The sequence below is a fragment of the Gobius niger genome (genome assembly GCF_951799975.1).
Source record: "Gobius niger genome assembly, chromosome: 1".
Classification (NCBI taxonomy): Eukaryota; Metazoa; Chordata; class Actinopteri; order Gobiiformes; family Gobiidae; genus Gobius; species Gobius niger.
The window spans coordinates 62,595,136-62,615,972 of record NC_136852.1 but is presented as its reverse complement, the minus strand read 5'-3'; the positions used below and the strand labels follow the sequence as shown (position 1 = coordinate 62,615,972).

Sequence of the window (20,837 nt, the reverse complement as noted above, 5' to 3'; positions counted from 1 at the left end):
GTGGGAGCTATAGGATCCCTTGGGGATCCGTCTTAAACAACATTATGTAAGAGAATAGGATAGTAGTACAAGGCTGAAATGATCAAAACAGGCCTGGTCTCTCCACCTTCTCCACTAACATGAGGGACTTCCTGCAGGCCCACACCGAGGCTGGAATTTACACAGGGATTGACTGAGTCTGGCGTGTGTTATTCAAAGGTTCTTGTTGTACTTTATTTGTGCACTCTGAATTTAATAAAAGCCTGTACAACTGCTGTGGTCAATGGAAAGTTTAGGTTTATCTACAAAAGAAGCTCAGGGGTGACAAAAGTATTAACAAACATCTAAATGAGAAATTAAGGTTTCCCCTCAATTACACCACAAGTAAAGAACATGCAGTGTATCAAAATTATTTGTAGTAGTAGATCTTCATCATTTTTTATCAAGCGCTTTGTTTATGCTCTAAACAACCTATCCTCATGCTTCATTGCTCCAGTTTTGAGTCTAACAACACTGTGTTCAAGATCTACTCAACTTGTACTCTGAAGTTTTAGAAACAGGATTAACCAGGGAAGCCTGCAATAAAGAACAAATGCTACACTTTGCATACATAATTGCTCCACCATATTATTTTATAATGATTTTTACCCGCACTACAAGTCCGATCTTACCTTTCCTGCATCATCAGAAAATTACCCTAACACATTTTTCCAAGAATTCTCCCAGCTTTCACGCATGACCCATTTTTCCTCACATGCTACTGCGCAGAAACAATTTCTCCGAATCTTAATAGGTTCCATTCGTCCTCATTACAGTTGTGTCCTGGATCAGTTTTGTGAAATCACCACAGCAGGGGCTCTTCTTGGTAAACATCCGTTGCTCTATGTGCTGGTCTATAATATCCTTTTATAAATAGCCAGGTGGTATATTGTCCACTATCTCCGGTGTCAGAGCGACCTAACAGTGCGTGTGCGTATGTGTTTGTAGTGTGACATGCAGAAGCTGACAGTGGAGGAGCTGAAGAGGCTTTTGTATGACACCTTCTGCGATCATCTCTCTATGAAGGACATTGAGAACATCATCATGACAGAGGAGAACCATATAGAGAACCCAGAGGACTGCCAGGTGGATATAGACAGTAAGGAAACATGCTACTATGCATTGTAATAAGTCACACTGGGGGGTATGGTACAGCATGGGAGGGATAATCCAGGATTGCTTTTGGCAACACAGCAGTTGGACAGTGCAGGTGTAACAAACTCTATAATGATAAAGGTTTGTCCTTCATCAAATGCAGACCATTCCGGTGGCATTTCTTGCAAAAAATTAATTAAAAATAAAAACATGTGTGTGCAGGCTCTCATTTATCCATGATGTACTCATCTATTACAACCTATTGAGATGAACAACCTTTGTTAATACTATTGGATCATCAAGCCTCTCTGTCTCGGCTTCAGAGCATAAGTAATCTTCAGTACCTCTAAAACAGAGCGTACAAAAATGATTGGCATGGTATTCAATTTGAGGTCTAATTAATTTCTGACCAGTGGTTTAAACAGGAAAGCAAAAAGAATTTTGTCTATCTCAAGGCAATTCATTTTTGTCTGCGGATAAAGGTATGCCTTTTCTGTTCTAATTGTAATATTTGCTGCAAAGAGAAACAAAAGGGATTATGTGTAACGTTTCCAATTGGTAGTGTCTTGTTTTGGCCAAAGCTCTAAAGCTCTGTTCATAGAAACACAGCAACTGTTTTTGTTATACAATTTTGGAGACCATGGACCGTTCTATTGTTTTGGCCGCCTTCTGCTAACATAAAAATGGCAAACATTTTTCCCCCCACAAATTTTGTCATGTGACTCAAAATGAATGCCAATAAAATTAAATCCGTCCGCACAGTCCCTCGTGCAGTACAGTGGGAGGAAAAAGTGAGTACACCATGTGGAATTTCTCACATTTCTCTCTAAATTGGTCACTATATGTGGTCCAGTCTTTTTTGAAATCACAAGAATGATTAAGCAGTGTCTGTTTTTTAATGGCCATAATATGTAAACATTCACAGGAGAGCGTGGAATAAGTGGGTACACCGTGAATCTCACTGAACTGCAGCAGTTTTGTAAAGAGGAATGGTCTAAGAATAATCCTGATCGTTGTGAACGTTTAAACAGCAACTACAGAAAAGCAGTTATTGCTGCAAAAGAAGGGTCAGTCAGATATTTAATACAGGGGTTCACTTACTTATTCCATGCATGTTGTGAAAGTCTCAGGTTTTTCTGCATAATATATCGTGATAAACTTGTGAATCAATTTTTCTATTGACGATAGCACGTTGACCAGGCGCCACAGCACTACTGGAAAAATATTTAGTGGATTGATGGACCCAAAGTTGAATATTTTGGGAGGAACACACAACGTCATGTGTGGAGGAAAAATGGAACAGCACATTGTAGTTGCAGAAACTACCAAAAACGGTTGTCTTTTGGTGATTTATTAAGAGCGGTAGAAAATGATCATTTGTGAAAAGCAAATGAATAAAACAATAAAGCATATGAAAACACATGAGTGAGACAGACAGACAATGTGTGATCACACCAAATCTCAAGTCAAGTCTGAGGTGATCTTCTCTCCACCCAAGTATATAGTCCAGCCAGCAGATGGAAGACGAAACATCAATGAAATGAACAACATTCCAAAGGAAATAATAAAGCAATAGAGGTGGCAGTTTTGCGGTAGTGTTCTGTTTCTGAAGAGATAAGATCGGACAGTTCACGATCTCTTCACGAGTGTTCATCCTACGTTTCAAACTGGAGAAATCGGGGTTCAGGTCAGTAGTTTAGTGTGGTAAAGTTCAGCAAGATTATATTCAAACATATTCAAGACACAATGATAATTATTTAATAAGATTATGCAAGTGATACATTTGTGATACATGATACATACAAAACTGCTGCAGTTCAGTGAGATTAAGGCGGTGTACTTACTTATTCCTCCCTCTCCTGTGACTGTTTACATGTTATGACCATAAAAAATATGATAAAATGTAAATGTTTGGGTGGTGTTAGTTCAGGCAGACACTGTTTACACATTCTTGTGATTTTAATAAAGATCGGACCATTTAGGCAGAAATGTGTGAATTTCCACATGGTGTACTCACTTTTTCCACCCACTGGATGTAAACTGATGTAAGCTGAAATGTAGTACATTTATACATTTTTTGATTTACACATTTGCAAACATTACTCTTCATCAACACTTTTGGATGAGAAATCCCCATTGAACTTCCTTTAATCTGGCTCCACAGCAATAGCGCACTTTGATGATCTCTTCTTAAACATTCCACTCATGTGCGGGGCTTGTTTGTTTGTCATCCCAAAATCTCAATCAGCATTTCAATCTAACTGCTGCTACGCTCTGTACAGGTGTGACAACAAATCCTGACTCATGTTCATCTTTTATAATTGTGTTCATATACTGCTGAGAGTTCTGATGAGCTCCTTCATTGGAAAACCGTCAGATCGTCTATGCATTAAATCGCTTCTGATCTGAGATACTGTATGGGCCATTTGACATGATTTTCAGTAATACAATCCCAAAGGCATAATGACAACACATACAATTGTGAAATAAGGAATTCAATTTATCAGTGGCACAAAAATGCTAATGAGCTTTGTACAATTCAAGTTTAAATTGAACTGCACAAAAATATTACATTTTTTCAAAATGTTTACAAGCAATGATTTGGAATCTAAATTATTGACATTTTTTTTGCAGTATCAATGTTTGTTTAAATAGGTAAAAAGAAAACATATTTGTTTGGAAAAGTAGTTACAATGGGGGTGATATTATATTTATATATATTTCTAAAAACATGTACAATATGGAGCCAGGACTCCACTGAAAAAAACATTCTTAATCTCTAAGTGGGACTTTTCTGGTTAAATACAGGTCAAATACAAAAAAAAAACAGGTCAAATACAAAAACAAAAAAAAGATGATGAAGAGCCTATTTCTGCTGAGTCCGTCAATGGAAGGGATACCCAAGTGGCGGCCCATGGGCCATATCCGGCCCCACGGAGCTTTAATCTGGACCCCTAGTAATTCTCAGTTTACAAATTAGATTTTCCGACCAGAACCAATGGATTGTTTTCAAACCTATATGATAATACTCTACTAGCCAATTTTACAGCAATTTTACACCAGTTTTACAGCAAGTATTTAGAAGCTTTGCCTATTATTTTTTAAAAGAAATACATGTAAATGATTGAGAGACATTAACAAGATTGAAAGGTTCGGTGTCAGGGGACCTGCTTATGCCTGGCTGGAAAGTTATCTCAGCAACAGATACCAATATGTACATATACACAATGTCAACTCTGAAAAAAAACTAATTACACATGGGGTCCCACAAGGCTCTATTTTGGGTCCTAAATTGTTTTTAATGTATATCAATGATGTTTGTGAAGCTTTGGAAAACGTAAAATGTGTATTATATGCGGATGATACCAGCCTGTACTGCTCTGGAAAGGACCTGAAACAGCTCCTTTCTACAGTAGAAGACGAGCTCACAGTCCTAAAACAATGGTTTGATCTAAACAAACTCTCAATGAATCTAAGTAAAACAAAATATATTATCTTTGGAAGTAGAAAAATTTGTGATCATACAACTCTAAAAATAAATGATACAGAAATTGAACGAGTTCATGCAAATACATTTTTAGGAGTGACCATTGATGGTAAACTTGAATGGAAATCGCATATAAGTATATTAAAAACAAAATTAGCAAAAACCATTGCTGTAATTGGCAAATTGAAAACTGTACTCGATAAAAAATCTCTTCTATTACTGTATAACTCCATCATACTTCCTTACCTAAATTATGGCCTGGAAATATGGGGAAACAATTATAAATCCAATACTCATCCTATTTTCCTACTTCAAAAAAAGGCAATAAGAATTATCACTAAAGCAGATTTCTATGCACCGACGAACCCTATCTTTGTAGAGCTGAGCCTACTGAAAATCCATGATCTTGTTGATCTAAATACATTAGTAATAGTGTACAAAGCATATCATAATCTTCTCCCTCCTCCCATCCAGGAGCTTTTTGAACACAGGAAAAGTCAGTATAACCTCCGAGGAACTGCTATTTTCAAAAAAGCAAAAGCTAAAAAGAATAAAAAAGAGTCGATGTATTTCTGTAAGAGGAGTTAATCTGTGGAACGACCTGGAAGATCAGTTAAAACTGTCCCAAACAGTCAACACTTTCAAAAAGTTGTTTAAAGCTACTAAATTCAAGAATATATAATCTTAGGATGAATAAAGTAATAAAAAAAAATAATTAAAAAAATAATGATGATGACATGATTTAGTTTCAACTAAATTAACTTAAAACAAATGTATGTAACATATTTGTTGAAATATTGAAATTTATGTTACTAACTTCAGATACATGTATATTTCTCTTCTGTTTAACACTTGATATTGTTCATTATTAATGTTTGTGTTTTGTTTTTCTCTCGTGGAAGTTTGTAAACTGGGTTAGGCGTTATAAGTTTTCACTTCAGCCTAAACCCTTTCGGTCGTGTTGTACACAAAGAATTGGAAATGTATTTACGTTTAAAGGAATGAACTGACCGAATAAACTACTACTACTACATCTTGTCCCCTATTTCACACATCACAGATTTGTAGTGTTGAAATATTCAAACAGCATAACAGTGTCCTATTACCATTATATTTAAAATGTCCTGAAAGGGATATCTTGGTGTTTATGATGTGTTCGGCCCATAGATAGAAGATAGAAGAGATAACTGGTTATCCATTCAGCCCCATTCATAGTAATGATCCCGAGTGGTCTGTGAAATTAATATGGCTGCTCTTCGAAGCCTGTTCCTTAAAAGGACAAAAAGGCGGGAAGCTGGAGCGGCTATAAGCTTCCACAGTGTCCCAGAGCCTGTCAATCATAGGTTCAGGCTCTCAATTCTTAGTGCTGATGTACAAAAAACAGCATGGTTAAAAATAAGACATCTACCCCAGTGTTGTCACATGGGTCATAGCAATTTTTAGAAAAATAAAATCTCTTTGGAGCCAGGCTTTTAAGCAGTTCAAGGGAAGGTCAAAGTGCTCATTGTGAAAGTGCATAAAATAAATGACGCAGATCCCATTAATAAAGACCCACTGTGTAAACATGGAACATCAAGAGTAAATCGTTGTTCAGGCACAAATACAGCAATATTCTTTCTTGGCAGCAGCAAAGACGCATTACAAAAACAGATCAAAAGCGTGACTTATCTCTGCTTTATTTCTTTTTTCCTCTGTAAGGTTCGAGCCCTACGCAGCAAGTCAAGCAAACCTGTGTCCGCAAGAGCCTCATCTGTGCTTTTGCCATCGCCTTCATCATCAGTGTCATGCTCATAGCGGCCAACCAGGTGCTGCGGAGTGGCATGAAATAGAAGCAACTGTGTCCTCGGCCTCATCGACGCTACGACTCAGCAGATGAATGACTCAAGCAAAACAAATACAGACAATCACACAGCTACAAAGAAGAAAAAAATAAAGCGTTATGGACATATTGGGCAAGGATGCTGCACATGCACAAGATCATCTGGTGAGTGGACATGCTCCAAGGAGCTCCTGAGTGTAAATTGGTTTGCTGTTGTCGTATGTATCACTGTTATTGTAGGCATTGGAGGGGAAGCGAGTATGGTTCAGTTTGGTATGCCAGCAATAAGCGTAAGTTATCAAAAAGACCATTGCCCTGTTGTGTTGTGGTAAAGTCCACACAAAACCCACAAAGAACAAAACACGTAACAGAAGGTTAGCCACTCATATGCTCAATAGTGGCATTTTTTTTCTTATAGATTCTTCTCCATTTATTAAAACATTTGAGGCGCAGTACAAGGCTGTGCTCAGACTGCAGGTCTTAATGCTCAATTTGGAAAATCCATTTGCCTTTTGCAAGGTCGTTCATATTTCTAATTAAATGTGACTTGTATCTCTTCTGTCTGAACAAAATATGACTTGTCTGTGTCACGCATGCGAAGAAGAGGACACAGTGTCACAGATTTGAAAAACAAAGATCTGTGTTGTTCAGACTGTCATAAAAGGATCAGACACATGTCGTATAGAGGCACATTGGCCAGCAGTCTCAACGTCACCAAAGAGTCCATTTTCTGACACTTTGTCACAGCTGCTGTGATGGGTTTTGTCCTTTCTAAGATTCAGTTTAATCTGCAACCATACAGCACTTTCTTTTAACAGATCAATCCCATGACTTTATTGTCATTAGTACACTGTTATATTACATTTAGGTGTGGTTCATTTTATACTGAAATGGCTCCATAATGTGACACTGTAATCGATCAACAAAAGATCTCGCATAAAATGTTTGGTGTGGTTTCACATTTGCGTCCACACGTCGTTCTCTTCTTTTGTTTTGCTTTTCTTTGACTAATTTTATTCATCAGCATTATGCCACACTGAACCATACAGCACGGCGAAAACGTTCTTTAGTATGCTGAGTGTGTTTGAGCAGTGCTGCAGTACAATGCAGAGGCATCTGTTAGAAGAAAAGTGATGTCTGTAACATTTTGTATGTGGGCCATATGGTTACTCCACACACAAAAAAAAGAAAAAGAAAACCCAAAATATTGTCGAAAGAAAGTAGAACAAAAAGAAAACATTTCCTGTGTTGATGCGGCATTGTTCAAACAGCACGAGGGAACACTGATAGACTGGGGAGGGACGCGAGGTCGTGGAAGTGTTGTGTGCGATTGGGACAATGGGAGAATACTTGACACACGGCAGGCTTTGATTCGAGCCGGGCAGTTAGCAGCGCCGACGATGAACAGCAAACACAAGACTCTGCCCTCTCGCCACACACCGGACAGTCATCTATGCATGAACAAGTGCATGGAGTTAAACTGTTAAAACTGTTGTCTTTGTACAAGTTCCTCTCAGTGTACGTACCATTATGACTGTGTTATAGAAACTAAAATTACTGTGACAAACTGTGTTGTACAGGGTTAGTGGCAATCACTGCAAACATACTGCACGAGGAGAAGGGCTGCGGCCAAACATGCTCTTGAACTGCAGCTTGGAATTTTCTAATTGCAATTTTGGATATTTTGGATTTTTTGAAGTAGAGTACACTGGATGGTTGAACTTGATTGTTAGATGCCAATGCCACGAGTATCATGCGCTCAGTCCGACATTCATCAAGCTACGACCTGGTCACAGTGTAGTTTATACAGTCACTCTGAACGCTCACAAGAATCCAGCATGTAATACAATTGTTAATGACCTATACGCATGTTGCTAAAAAAAAGTTAGTCTGACTTACCTTTTTTCATGCTTTACTTCTAAAAATCCAAAGTTGATTCTGGATTTCAACTTTTCATAGATTATCTAAAAACTTGATTTGTAATATTTCCCCAAACCCGGAGATACTATGGAAGACTGGCTGGAATGATGTAGCATCTTTACTTGAAGATTCATGTTGCTGTTAAATGGTTTGAGATTTAAGATCATTTCTTAACTCAAACTTTATCAAAACATTTTAAAAAAAAAGTTTGTTGGAACATAAAACTGGATACTGAACAAACCTAAATTTTGGTATTTCTGCTCTGGGAAGTATTACAAATAGACAATTCGTGCCAGTATTACTTTGCCAAAATAACAAAACGGTTGCCACCGGTTGCGTGTTTTTTGTCGAGTTGGAGAGTAGGCAGTTGTTGATACCGTGTTGTGTTGGAATATGCTATTTTCTTCATTTTTTTTTTTTTTTTGGTCAGGATTTGCTGCTACAGAGCAATAAGTCTAAGTAAAACACACATCCCACAATATTAAAAATGTACTTAGACAACTGATTTAGATCAAATGAAGGGTCCTGCTTTTTGACTGCTTTGGCAATATGAACCTCACATATATTAAACAGGGTCAATATAATACAAATATGTGTGGAATCACCTCAGCACGGACCGGTGTAAATTGCAATAACACTATTTCAGTGTCAACTTGAAGTCTGTTGCTGTGTTTTTGTGCTTTTGTTGGTAATTTGTTGGTAATGTAAATACCTCCTATAACCAAAGCTGTGGAGGGACGTGTCCACAATTGACTAATAGACTACTACATTGATTCTCAACCTTCATGCAATTGGCACATTAAAACAAAACAAACAAAATCAGCGTGCTGCTGTTTGGTCAATAAGCATTCATCAAGCTGAATTCAATTGTCAAAAGTTACAGCAGACACGTAGGTCGATTGTTATAACTTGGGAGAGTGGGTCAGTATTGGCAGCTCCTGTGACATGAAGGTCCAGGGCTAACACCTTGAGACCAGCATCTACACGTCCAGGCAAAGATATCGATTATCTGCTGTGCCTGGGCTATTTGTCAAAGGTGTCAACTCTCAGCTAAATATATTGAAAGAAAAATAAATAATGGAAAGAAACGGAGAAAAAAAACAACTACTTTGGTTTCCATTTTGCACTTTAAGATGTGCTGAAGCGCACAAGAACTCACCGCCATGATTGTCCTGTCATTCCAGCTCATGAGATAAGATCTATTTTTGTGAGTAGAATGTGAAAGACTCATGCTTATCTAAAGCCGTGGTTCTGGGGCTACTGGCGGGCCTCTTTCGACCACTGATCTAGAAAGCATAATTAATTAATTATGGAGAAAAAGTAAAGAATTTTATTTTGTTGCTGTATTGTTTTACACACCAACCATTTCTTAAAGTTTATTACCAGAGCAAATTGTACAAGTGGATATTTATTTTCTTTTTACAGATGTATAAAATTGTTAAATAGTCTCATGAATGTTTGATCAACATTGTACTGTACTTTGATACTTGTCAAATCTGTTTACCATGGCCCTCTGTCTGTGCAATAGATCTTTACATGAATAAAATCATGTCAACACACAGTAAAGCGTCCCAATTGCTCCACGCATTGACTTGACCGCCTGCATTTTATGATATTGATTGACATCTGCGGCTGGAATTCACACGCTGTTATGGATTTGTCAATGTCTGCTGGGAGCTGTGATGGCTCTATTCCATTTGGAGAGAGCTTTCTGGAGCCCCAGTGTTTTGGACACATCTGCGACTTTTGTACCAAATCCCCCGGCTCTTACTATGTGTGCAGCTAAGCTCTTTTGACAGTGCAAATAAAGACTCAAACATGTAAACCACTGCTACCTCACAGTGATCAGGCTTAAAGAGGGGGCATTATGCTTTTTGCAGGTATTTGGTAATAATCCCACAATCTGACACTGTGATTTGTTAGAAAATGCAATAAAACATTCAGAACAAACTATCAAGTACTTCAATGAAGGATCTTTAGTCATCTTCTGTACTCTGTAGTAGAAGTGTCAGGTTGTTGAGGGCTTTGTAGGTGATGAGCAGATATATAGTGGATGCGCTGTTGTACGGGGAGCCAGTGAAGCTGTTGGAGGACGGGGGTGATGTGGTCTCTGGAGCGGGTGTGGGTGAGGAGGCGGGCGGCAGAGTTTTGAACATATTGCAGCTTTTGTAAATCAGAGGAGGGGAGACCGTACAGGAGGCTATTGCAGTATTGGCAATTGGCAGGTAATTAGAACTTATCAGCTGAGATTAGGGTCATTCAGACTGAAACTTAGGAGTGATTTAAGTCGTTAGGACCTATAATTTCAAAGACTTGTAATTACAAAGATGTTTACCTACAGGTGAGATTAGCCGTTAATAGTGGGGAAAGACTAAGCCAAGCTGAACTCCCCCCTGTGGTCTTTATCAGAGCTGCGAGCTGAGCAGAACCAACTACAGAGTACAGAAGATGACTCAAGAACCTTCATTGAGGATGGACAACGCCTGTACGACTGAGAGCCTGGCCTACACAGACAAAATATCCAGTAGTTTCAGTTCCTTATCCTCCAATTGAGCTACCACAAGTCCCCCCTCTACAATACTCCTCTCACCTCGTGCGGATGTTGTAGTGAGAGCTGAGGAAAGCATTTCCTGGATACGTAAGACCTAAAGAGGAGCTTTTTGGGAACAGGAGGAGCTTTTTGGCAGCTGCCACCACACTCGTAAGAATAGCCATGAGTGAAGATCCAAAGACTACTCAAAGATGCACTCTAGGTATGTTTTTGATGATTGTAACATTGTAATCTTTTAATACAATAATAGCAATTTTGGATGGCCCTAAATGCGTTTTCAGTCAGTTTTTCCCCTTTGTTTAAAAAAACGTGTACAATTGGGGCCTCTCTAATCTCAGAGGAGCTCTTCTTGTTAAATAAAAGTCAAATATAAGAATAATAGATATATTTAACATTATTTAACACGTGAAACAGAAGTCCATCATTCCTAGTTGACAAGGTTACACCATTTTAGTCTGTAATGTTGCATTTGTTTACGGCAATCATCAAATCCATCCACTTATTTATGATTGAATATGGAAAGTGTAAATGCCAAGTCTCATTTACCGTGCCTGAGACTTCATTTGGAAATACATGACTTTTGTGAGGAAAGAACAAAAACAAGATTTAAATGGCAGGAAACGTTGACAGGATGAATAACAGCGCCGGTGTGTCATTCCCAGAGGGTGAGGGGAATGGGAAAAGTCTTTCATTTCTTCTGTTTGAGCATTCATCAGTTTGTTAAGCGCCTGGAGGTGAGACATGTAATCACAATGAAACCACCACCACAGCATTTGTCTTTTCCTGTGCTCTGTAGGAGGAGGAGGAAAAAGAAAAATCTCTGGAAATGAATATATAACTGAAATTCTGCTGGGCGCATGAGAGCAGTGGACCATTACACTGACCCGATGATCAATGGGGGTCAGCTGTGCACTTTCAGCCAGCTCCATGAATCATTTGGGGAATAACAGGTGCTCTGTTAGTTCCAGTCGGAACTGATGGTTAAAGCATTGTTAGCGGCAATATTTTCCCAAAGAAAAGCCTTAGAAGGAAATATCCCCTGTGTCTCAGCGGGACATGAAATTTAAAAAGTCGTTTCTTATTTTCCCGTGCACACTATTGCATTAGAGTGTATGGGATTTTGTAAGTGCTCAGTAAGTTTTAGCAAAGAAAAGGTTGACCGTGATAATTTTGCACTTGGAACCCAAATAATACAACATAAATATGGTGGATCAATATTTTCAACAATGCATCTGAATCTGGCTTTATCTTGGCTTTTTGAACATCACTCTCGCTCCACAGCAAGAATAAGACGCTGGGTTTGATTCCCAGACCTTGTGGAGCCTTTCTGTGTTGTATATTCTCCCCATCTTTCCATCTTTGGCCTTCATCAACCTGAAACACTAGGCTAATCCTCCTGCTAGGTACTCCTGACCAAATCTTAAAGCTTGAGATCTAGATATGTATACCTGGGCACTGCAGTGTCGTCGCCCCCAGCAGAAGCTATTGAAGGATTCAGACGGTGTCTCTGGAGTCGCCCATAAATGGTCATGTTCGAAGCTGCCAGATAGGGAAAACAAAAAGGGAAAATGCAAACATTACTCCACAACTACTTTAAAAGAATAGGCCACCGTTTTTTTGCATATTGAGATATGTTTTTACCTTAGCTTAGATGAGTTGATGCGTACCTGTCTGGTCTTTACGTGTGCCCTTTGTCACGCAAAATCACCGTACATGTTGTTAGCATTTAGCCTCTCCTCATGGACCCAAACGGGGGTGAAGCAAGAAGTGACCAAGCGCTTCCACGTCTTCCCTGTTTGGGTCCATGAGGAGAGGAGGAGAGGTTAAATGCTAACAACATGTTCGGTGATTTTGCGTGACTGAGCGCACACGTTAAGACCAGGCAGGTATGCATGAACTCGTCTAAGCTAATAGAACACATCTTACTATGGAAAAACAGTGGCCTATTCTATAACAAATGTTTAATTTTCTACCAAATAAAGATACAGAGATATGGAGGGGGACAAATTGGTTCAACAGCCCAAAAATACATAAATAACAGAGAATGTCAACTATAATACTAATGTTAGCTTCATGCTACATGCTAACACTAGCTTAGTGTGGTGGTTTTTCCACTTCTAATGGGCAATTTTCTGTGTCAAAACATAATGGATCAGATTTTGACTTGACTTTATTTGTGTGTGGTTAATATGTTTATAGTCCGCCAGAAAATGGCTAAAAGTCATGAAAAATTGTGATTGCCATAGCAAGCTTCCTTCTCCCTATAGGCTTGGCAACGGTCAAACGCAGAAGACAAGATTTTTATTCACAAGAACAATAAACTATATGTCACTGTTAGGCAAGTTCTTTTGGTCCATACCTTGTGAATGAGGGACTAAACTGAAAGACCAATTTCTAACCAAAATCATTGCAATTACTGAAGTGTCTCTGAATTCGGGGAGGCTTTCTATTTTACATATTTTGACCTTGGGATTTCAGATTATTAATGATTTCCCCTTTAGGAGTTAGCCATGTTTAATTGGACTACTTGGGCCATTATATCACACCCTACAATCAATACAAAACTAATGTGATAAGGACCAAAGCAATTAAGCAAAGTTCAAGAAAAATCTATGTTATTGACTTTTTTGTTGTGAGCGGCAAATGTATTCAAACTTCTACTTTATGGATCCATTTTACTGTCTCATCACGAGCCTCTGAAGTTATCAGGAGGAAAACTTTCCTGAAAAGGTATTGGTTTAAATAAAAATCTAGAAGGTCAAATTATATTCTGGGCATGTTTTTGACTACAACTGAGCCCAGAGGAACCCCGCTAGCAATGTTTAATAACAAACGAGAAAACATTTTACCAAATGATTTTGTAATGTTGCCTCAGGTTGAATACGGGAAATTATTTTTGGAATTATGCTGCAGACAACATCAGATGAAATATAATAAAAGGTGTGTATAAAATCTTTATAAGAATAACTTGAGATATTTTCACTTCACTGGCACTCACAACATCATGTGCAGTTTTTTACCTGTTGTTTTAAAAAAAAAAAGTTTAAGTGCATTTCCCTAACCAATTTGTACATACAGAAAAACAATACAACAATTTCAGAATCACATCATCCGGTCAAAATACATTGTAAATGCCTTAAAGTTAAGTATCCAGTATGTGTCAGTGAACACGTCACAACCTTCAGAATACAGTAGCCTTTGAGCATTGTGTATGAACATGGTCATCAAATGCTTAGCAATATTTAAAGGAATAGGCCACCGTTTTTATATACTAAGATATGTTCTTACCTCACTTTAGTCGAGTTAATATATCCCCGTCTGGTCATTGTCCGCGCGCTCTGTCACGCAAACGGAGCACATACGCAGCCTCTCCCATATGTGACATAGCTCCGAAAAAGCTCACGATAGAAGCTACCAAGCTCTTCCACGTGTTCCCTATTTAAATAAAGTTACGTGAAGTGTTTTCATGCGAAGTATATTTACACAGAAATGTAACGTGTCGATTTTATAAGCAAATAAAAAGGGGGACTATATTGTGAGGCGTAATGATACGAGGAGCACAGCGTCCGCGTAGTAACTCCTAAAGACTTCCCCCGCTCACTTCCGTCAATAACCTTTAGGAGTTACTGCGCGGACGTTTTACTCCTCGTATCATTACGCCTCACAATATAGTCCCCCTTTTTATTTGCTTATAAAATCGACACGTTACATTTCTGTGTAAATATACTTCGCATGAAAACACTTCACGTAACTTTATTTAAATAGGGAACACGTGGAAGAGCTTGGTAGCTTCTATCGTGAGCTTTTTCGGAGCTATGTCACATATGGGAGAGGCTGCGTATGTGCTCCGTTTGCGTGACAGAGCGCGCGGACAATGACCAGACGGGGATATATTAACTCGACTAAAGTGAGGTAAGAACATATCTTAGTATATAAAAACGGTGGCCTATTCCTTTAAACACTTTAAACACATTTTTGTAAAGTTAGAATTATCACTGCATGATCAAAGATAGACATAACACTCTTGGTCTGTAGTACAACATGACATCAAAAGTTTATATTCACACACATTTATAGCATAATGTAGTATGATAAATGTCTTTTTCCTATCAGCAAATATGCAAAGCAAAATAGTTGACATATATTTTTGTTGGGCCAAAACTCTCATCCACATCACAAACATTTAGAAATGCCACATCCTGCCTCTGCAGGCCAACGCTGTGATGTTCTCACACACTGCATCCATGGCAGCAGGTCATTTGAGTTTGTGGACACCGATTATACACTTAACATGCAGAGTAAAATTACATGCAGAGTACAATTTGTGATGAATTTACAATATTTAGTACAGTATTTGGTAAACATGACGGACTTGATTACAGGTGTATCCATTTTGCTTGTGACGGCTCAAAGCAATGAAGAAAGAACTGTGTGTTTTAAGGGTCAAACTAATCAATTGAGATTCTGCATAATGCATTATCACAACATGACATAAACAACTGACAGTGTAACAAGTCAGCAAAGTACACTACTAAAGGATATAGTACATGTAGTTTTGAAAATGGCAGTTCAGTGAAATGTGCCAAAGCCACTGGAAAACTGTAATAACATGTTAATGTTCATAAAAGTATTCAGTTTGTGTCAAGTTTATGCTGTCCAAATTTACAGGCCCATCTTCAATTATTGACACAACCTGCACACCTGCATTGCAGTCCCCACTACGGCAACTTTGAAACTCTGTTAAATCACTGTGGATGTTGCAGCACTGCTGCGCACAGATCAGGCTGTGCTAAAGTAATCTGTAACTTTGTTGAAGCAAGAAGGCAGAACCAATTCACCTTTGTAAACTTCTTTGGAAGGATGTTTTGGCTCCAAAGGGACTGGCTTAAAAGTGCAGCTTCAGCTTTGCCTTGCCACGCTGCCTGAACACATCACTGTCCATTTTCACACCAAGGCCTGTGAACTGGTGCAGTGCAGATGCAATTGAATATGGTAATCTAAGGTTAAGGTCATTTGGAAATGGGTGGGTGGATTTCACGAGTGGTGCGACACAGCAAGCACTACCAGGCAGTCTGGACAGGCTACATTTACATGCAGACCATAAATCTGATCATTGATCTGATTTCTTTCTGATCTTTATCACGTGTGCAATTGTGCATAAACTAACCAGAAAAAATACAGCAAAATGGCCAAACTAATGTCACAATGATAAAGATTGAAAGATACGAGTTGTAAGTTTGAGTCACACAGTTGTAAGTTTGAGTCTCAGCTCTGGTTATTTACTAAATTGAGTTAAAGCACAGTTTGTGCCATTTGTGTTTTAGTTTGCTGAGATCCCCACAATTACAAAAGAAAATAAACAGCTCAATGAATGTGAACCCCAGACCTTATTATTAAACCTGTGCTATATCCACTGGGCTACCAAGCACAAGAGGTTGATACCACATCGAACACTTTCTAAACGCAGACTGTAGACTCGACGGGGGATGCTCTGTGCAGTCTTCAGCTTTATACCTGGTGCAGTAGCTGGGCTGGACAGACACCTCTGCCATGGGGTAACCACCAAGCTTTACCCACAGAAACGTTTCTACGACGTGGAGTATGCCCTTGCTCTTGAAAACTGGCGCTAGAGCCTATATTGGACAGTGTTTAACTCGAAGAGGGAGCGCTCTTTGTAGTCAGTGGCACAAGACACCAACTTCGTCTAAAGCAATGCTGATGTGTGCCAGGTGGAAGATCGGGCCCTTTGACTCCAAGTCCAAATATTAAGGTGCAACCATCTCCAGGTGGTTCTGCAGGTGGGCCTGTTTGAACTTTGAAGCAAAGGGAGGGGAGACACTTCAGTTGCTCTAAAAATCCACATCTGCTTTGTCACATGTAGAACTCGGCATTTTGGATTGTCAGATTTCTGAAGTGAATGTAAACGCATCACATCTGATTATTGGGGTATCTGATTACTCCAGTTATCTCATTTTTCTGACCATGTAAACCTAGCCCGTGGCCACAAGCCCAGTCAACCTCTTCACGCATGGATTATGTTCACAGCTGCAGATACTGGGGATTATAAGAGAGTTGCCAACCTCCACTGTTCCACTGTACCATGTCCTGGGTGATATTTCACCAAGGACATCTAGCCAAGTTTTTGTAAAATGTCACTTATTTTTAATGCCATAGCCCCATGGGTGAACTGGGAAGTAAATTGCATCATGGCATGACTCAAAACTCAACACTACGTATGTTTTTGACGAGGATTTAAGTATTAGAGGAAGGAGTATTATGCAACAAGGAGCACATAGCACTTGTATACGTAGATTTTAGGCTGTAGTGTTACTGATGTTCATAAATAATCAAGTGCAACCAAATGTTTTCGGTTAGATTGCATCTGCCTTACCATCTGACAGAGATAAATTGCCATAAAGGTCCATTTGCCTCATGATGCCCCAGGAAAACAAACATCACAGTGACATTTGGGCTACCATACTGTAATAACAGAGACATATGCTGACTGTATGGGTTTGTGCTGGAACTGTGCACGTCCCATCTCTATTTGTCATGATTCCGTCTGTCTCCGTCCTGTCTCGTGCATGGGGCCATTATCATTCCTGTCATGGTGGTGGATGGGAGCCAGCCCCGTGATTGGATCAGGAGTCACACAACTTCCAGTTTTAATTGAATTGAAGCCAGTCGGCCCCTCAGAGCCTTTCAGAGGCCTTGGATTCAAAATATTAAGCAGCGTAGCGTTTTAGGCAAGCACCCAGTGAGATTAATATTCTGTGCATCTGGATACTCTTGATTTAAAAACGCCTCAGTTAGGATACCAATTGTCATTAAGACAAATTTGTGTCATTTTTGCTCCCGATGTTTAACGGTTCATATCGGTGCATAACATTTCTGGTGCGTTACTTGCCACCTGGTGCTTACCTCCACCCCCATGATAACAGACCTTTATCAGTCTATAGATAGATAGATAGATACAACAGGATGGTGTCACGGTGCATGAAGAGACCTACTGCGTTGGAACATTGCCCATGGTTGTAACTTGCAGCACTGACCCAGTGTATTTTCCGGACTTTAAGTCTCACTTTTTTTTTCATAGTTTGGCTTGGGGTGCGACTTATTCTCAGGTGTGACTTATATTTATATATCAAAATATATAATTTTATATCTTTGTTATTTTCACACTGACAGCCGCTAAAGGGCGCTCTCAGCGTGTGTACTTGTGTATCTGCTATTCCTTTACCACTGAAAAAAGAAAAGGTAATCGAGCAGCAGATAAAAAGTGTGGAGTGAGAGAGAAACTTGTGAGGGACTGGCAAAAAGTGGACGTTACTCTTACAATAATGAAGAAAAGAAAAACAAAAAAAAATGTAATCGCGGGCTAAAAGCTAGAAAGCCACAGCTTGAGGAACAAGTTTGCAAATGGGTGGTTGTACAACGTGCTGCCGGGAGAGGCTTATCAACGGTGCAGTTACACCCCGATGCCGAGGTAGTTGCCAAGGCTGATGCGACTAATACTCCATTGCAACTTATAGTCAGGAAAATACAATATGTTGCTGAATTAATGGTTTTATACTATCAGAGCCAGTCTACATTGTGTCAATTGCAAATCTTGTACCGGGTTTGAAAATACTGTATGAAGTTGCGTTTTTTTTAATTAAAACCATTACATTGCAGTTATGTTCCTCAAGTTCTTCTTTAACCATTGTGATGTTAGATTTTTTAATTAATACATTTTCAGTGTCACAGTGTACTGTGTTGTATCTTATGGTAGGACCATATTGTGCTTTCAGAATTGTGCCCCAGAATTGAATCCTGATTTTATCTGTTGTTCAACATGATGATGAACAACAGTCAGTTGCTGTAGTGAATAACGTTGTTGGTCTTCATCGGACCACAAATGCTGCAACAGTTGCATCTCAGACCTCAAATGAACATCAAATCCCTGCGGTTCAAATGGCTGCCAGTACCACTCATCCATCCCAGCATGCGGGGGAGCTGATATCAGTCCTCATGTGGATAGTAAAAATGCTCTATAACAAAGATATCTGGGCAGAGGATTACATTTCAAACACTGCTTGAGCACAAGCCACAAGCCCACAGTAACCATTTCTATCAGCATATCACTCAATACTGCACTATTTGACAGGGACAGAGTAAGCAGCAGAAATTCCTAATAAAGGGTATTAGGGCGGCACGGTGGTGCAATGGTTAGCGCTTGTGCCTCATTGCTAGAAGATCCCAGGTTTGATTCCCACCACAAGGCATTTCTGTGTGGAGTTTGCATGTTCTCCCTGTGTCAGCATAGGTTTCCTCCAGGCATTCTGGTTTCCCCTACCAGGGCGGCACGGTTAGCGCTCATACTTCACAGCTAGAATGTCTGGGTTCGATTTCTACCAGGACAGGGCCTTTCTGTGTGGTGTCTGCATGTTCTCCCCGTGTCTACTCCGGCTTCCCCTACCACTAAAAACATGTACAAAAGGCCAGGATGAATTATGTGTGTGTGTGATTGCATGGTGGTGGTCAGAGGGACTGTTGGCTCAGATGTGGGGGGGAAACTGAACACCACTGAGTATGGAGTGGATGTACAATTGGCTCATGTTAAGTGCTTTGTGACTATGTCTCTGAAAGGCGCTATTTAAATAAAGTTCTTCTTCTCCTTCTACCACTAAAAAGTTCCATGTATGTTCATTAACATGCACTGTCCTGACCAAATCAACAAACAAATAAAAATAAATTGGAGTGGTATGGTGTAGCGACATCCTTGGGGCACACAATGTTTCTAAGGTCAAAGACTAGCCTTTGTTGAGGGTCATGAAAACATGAATTGATGCAATCACATGGCCAGTGTTAAGTCACCACAGTACTCTTTTGTACTAAAAGTAGTAATCATGAAAAGCCTCAGCCACAGTGAACTATCTTCTGTCAGCTTGAACTGGCAGTTTATACAAAGCTCTGCATTAATTAAACTTCTCTGGACTTCGTCTTCTTTTATAACAAAGAGTGGATAGTCCTGCCAATAGTTTCCTCATCAAAATCCTGGAGTTGTGTCTTGTTTCATTCATGCATGTCTCATTCAGCCTCCCTTTGGAGAGCTTTGTCCCATTGCATGATGTCAGCTAGTGGTAACGTGAGGTGCTTCTTTTTGCTGTTTTTCATCAAGTTCCTTCTGATCATTTCAGTGCAAACCGACTTCACTGCTTGCGGCTACTGTTTTCAGCTTGATTTAAACTGCTTCACTCGTCTGTACACCAATTAGAATGCTTTTGGCATCTGCAACAGTGTCGTTTTTTTGCATTGACTAAATTCAAATTATCCTTTACTACATGGATTACAAGTGGTGAGGTGTCTGAAGGTACTGAAACATAATAAAAAAAGACATGTATTATTTTGTATTTTGAGTAACCGAATGACTACGAAGTATAATTACTTAAAAAATAGTGTGATGAAAGTACATTTCAGTGTTTCAGTGCCTTCAAAGTAAATGTAATAGAATATATTACTACCCAACTGTAGCAATAGCATACAAATTGGCCAATTAGTGTCTTCTAAATGGTGTCAGATTATGAAATTTAAATCGCATTCATGAGCCACCAGCTTATACGTTTCCACTTTAAAATGAACCAGACACGGGAGGAATCTGACATAACAGGAGCAGGCGAGGAATATTAAAACTCCACTTGAAATTGGCGTCTGGATATTTTCAATTTGGGGCTGATTACCTGGGTGAGAAGGGATAGCAGGCCAATTGACTTCCCCCCACTGATTTAAATGGCCCCTCGCCTACTGTATGGATGAATTTTTTATCGAGAGGGACGGTATTAAATGTGCACGGGTTGATGAAATGGGGAGCTGTGGTTGACTTCGTCCGTAGAAAATTATTACAACGTTGAAACTGATTTAAGTTTCATTGGCACAGGATTCAAATACAGCTTTCACCATTGCACCTA

At 39.3% G+C, this 20,837-nt stretch overlaps 1 protein-coding gene across 2 annotated transcripts in view; it reads left to right on the top strand.

The window, feature by feature from the left end:
- Positions 1-9,443, top strand: part of cabp7a (calcium binding protein 7a) — a 39,598-nt gene extending 30,155 nt beyond the window's left edge. Inside the window, exons 4-5 of one of the 2 annotated variants that reach the window (XM_079554257.1) lie at positions 967-1,104; positions 6,299-9,443. In XM_079554257.1, the coding sequence (XP_079410383.1) occupies positions 967-1,104; positions 6,299-6,394 (234 nt within the window). In that variant the 3' untranslated portion in view covers positions 6,395-9,443. Of the gene's footprint in view, positions 1-966; positions 1,118-6,298 lie in introns of both variants that reach the window. The other variant, XM_079554256.1, reaches the window with a different exon arrangement.
- Positions 9,444-20,837: the final 11,394 nt, after the last annotated feature.